The sequence below is a fragment of the Coturnix japonica genome, chromosome 4, assembly GCF_001577835.2.
Source record: "Coturnix japonica isolate 7356 chromosome 4, Coturnix japonica 2.1, whole genome shotgun sequence".
In the NCBI taxonomy this organism is placed as follows: Eukaryota; Metazoa; Chordata; class Aves; order Galliformes; family Phasianidae; genus Coturnix; species Coturnix japonica.
The window spans coordinates 77,693,783-77,696,308 of NC_029519.1; the positions used below are offsets into that span (position 1 = coordinate 77,693,783).

The 2,526-nt window shown below is 53.2% G+C and overlaps 1 protein-coding gene across 1 annotated transcript in view; it reads right to left on the reverse strand.

Annotated features, from left to right (window-relative positions):
* Positions 1–1,689, reverse strand: part of LOC107313870 (T-cell surface glycoprotein CD8 alpha chain-like) — a 35,160-nt gene extending 33,471 nt beyond the window's left edge. Inside the window, exons 1-2 of the mRNA XM_032444049.1 lie at positions 1,497–1,689; positions 553–918 (exon numbers count right to left, since the gene is read on the reverse strand). Of these exons, the coding sequence (XP_032299940.1) occupies positions 553–918; positions 1,497–1,542 (412 nt within the window). The 5' untranslated portion in view covers positions 1,543–1,689. The remainder of the gene's footprint in view (positions 1–552; positions 919–1,496) is intronic.
* Positions 1,690–2,526: the final 837 nt, after the last annotated feature.

Here is a 2,526-nt window from a genome sequence, read left to right on the forward strand (position 1 = left end):
TGTGATTGGAAAGAATAAATAAGCAAACTCAGCATGGTACAGCTGAAGAGCTTTTTCCTGTCCATGACAGGACATGGCCAGCACAGGGAAAACTACTGCAGGGTCTGTTTGGATGCTGCCCAGCCCTGGAAACAGAAGGATCCAGGCATCTAATTTCTTATCATCACCTTCAGTTTGTGTGGCGCCTTTGTTAAGTGTCATATAAAACATGTCCTGAGAGACATGGATGTTTTTGAGGTGCTGTAAGTATATGGAGACTGCTGGGACTGAGAGGGCTAGGTGAGGTGAGCAAGGAGGAGGTGACTGTGGCCTTTGTAACTCTCATCCCTCAGAGGCGCAGCTGGGCTGTGCGATCACCTCTGTGTTTGGGCAGGGTCAGTAATGCAAGCGGAGCTGCTGGGTACGGAGCCTGTATGAGGAGGAGCAGTGCCTGTGTGATGAGACGGCTTGGGCAAAGAAGCAGGGCCATGGGGAGTGTGGGCGATGGGCCGGGTTGAGAAGGCACGGGCAGGGGAGCTGGGTGTAAGTGAGGTGGGTGAAGCTGCTGCTGACCTGGGAAGAAGGCGGGTTGTCCAGAGCTGAAGTGCAGCACCTGGTTCACATTGGTGACACAGAAATAGATCCCCTGGTCCTGTGCCGTGAAGGACTTCACCACCAGCCAATGGGAGCTACCTCTCCATGATACCTCATAGTGCAGAGATATTCTCAAATTCTCATGAACAACTGTGTTGTACGGAGAATTACTGGAGACAATGAAGTGAAGGTTCCCATCCTTGTCCAGGCGGACCCAAGATGCTCCCCATGTGGTTCTGGATGTGCGGCACTCCAGCTCCAGCCGCTGTCCGTGCTGGGGGTGCTTCATATTCCTGTTGAAAATGACCACCACTGCATCCCTCTGTCGCTGGGCGCCGGTGCAGCCTGTGGGCAGAAGTCGGCCATGTCCCCTCAGGTGCTGCTCAGGAAGAGCTCCAGTGGCCTTTGGGCAGGGCTCTTCCCTGCTGGTGTGGTGCATGGCAGGCAGGTAGGTTGGATGTCAGGGTGAATGTGGAGGAAGGGATCGGCATCCAGCACACTTGGGTGCTGTGCTGGAGTCCCTGGGGACTGAGCGTTGGGAGCGCCGGGCTCTGGAGATGGATGCTGGCCTTGAGAGCAGCCCTTCAGCTGCCTTGTGTGGGCTGCTGCCACTTCCCAGCTTCTTTGTAAGGTGGTTCCCCACTAACAACTGCCCCGTGCCCCCTGTCATCCGTTCCCCATCCCCTCCAGCAACACCAGTCTGAACAGACTCTGTTCCTGCTGCGTATCGCACTGCAGTCCCACCGCTCCCACTTCCCTGCGCAGTCCCTGAGCAGCCCTGAATTCCATCCTTTGGGTTTGCCCCTTCTTTCCCCGTGGTCCCTTTTGCCCATGTTCTTGGCCGTGGTGCAGGGGGAATGCCTTCCCCCACTGTCCTTCTTCCTCCCAGCACAGGTGCCCCGTAAGCCCGCTTCCATACTCACAGAGCCCCAGGCTGAGCAGGAGGAGCAGTGCAGGAGACCCGGCCATCGTCCTCGGGGCGGTGCAGCGCAGCGCAGCTGATCTTTGTCACTGAACTTTGGAGGCAGCGTAACTTATAGAAGAGGATGTGATGTCACCAGGACCCTCTTCTGTGAAGAGCAAGGGTTCAGCTGCTGTGGTGGAACAGCGTGAGAAAAGCTTTCTGCAGCTCTTCATCTGTGACCCAGATCTTGGGTTGGTTTATTGTTATAGCATTGTTTTAATTGATGCTTCTTGGATTTAGCTGCTGTGTCTTCAGCTGAGATGCCGACGGTCAACGTTCCTTCTTGAAGTCTGATCAGTCTTTGCAGACTGCTGTCTCCCAGCCATTTGGGTCGTTCTCATCGTGTCCAGATGTGCAGCATAAGAAGTCAAGTCCCGTGTCATGGACATGGGCCACAAACCGTATTTCTTGGCCGATATTTTATTTAATGTAGTATTTTCTTCTTTTTGCAGATGAAGACCTGGGAATGTTTTAGCGCATCTCTCCACCTGCACTTTTCATCCCCGAGCCCATGCATTGCTGATAGATATCTGAGGATTTCAGCCCTGGTCTCTGCAATTTTTCTCTGTTATTTCTCTGTAGAAGCTGCTGTGTGGGAGGCAGGAGGTCTGTGATGTGGCACCCACCAAGGCAGCCTCGTGCCCCAGTGGCACACAGATATAAAGAACAGAAAGTTACCCTGTGTTTTTTCTTCTCCAACCACAGGGACTTCCCCCATGCCAAAAAAACACTCCATACCTGCTTCAGCATTCAGAGGCCATCTCTAGGTGACCACACATGCTCGTAAGGCTTTTGACTTCCTGCAGCTCTGCACAAATAGTCTCAACAGCTTTGTTCAGCTGCTGTTTGATTCTTTTGTTGGTATTTTCTGGCTTTCTTGCTTTTTCTCCTTTTCATTGTGTGAGGTGTTGTTCCATGACTGCTTTGGAAAGCACAGCCCTGTTCCTGGCTGTGAGAAACCTGGCACTGCTGAGTGATGAAACTGCTGT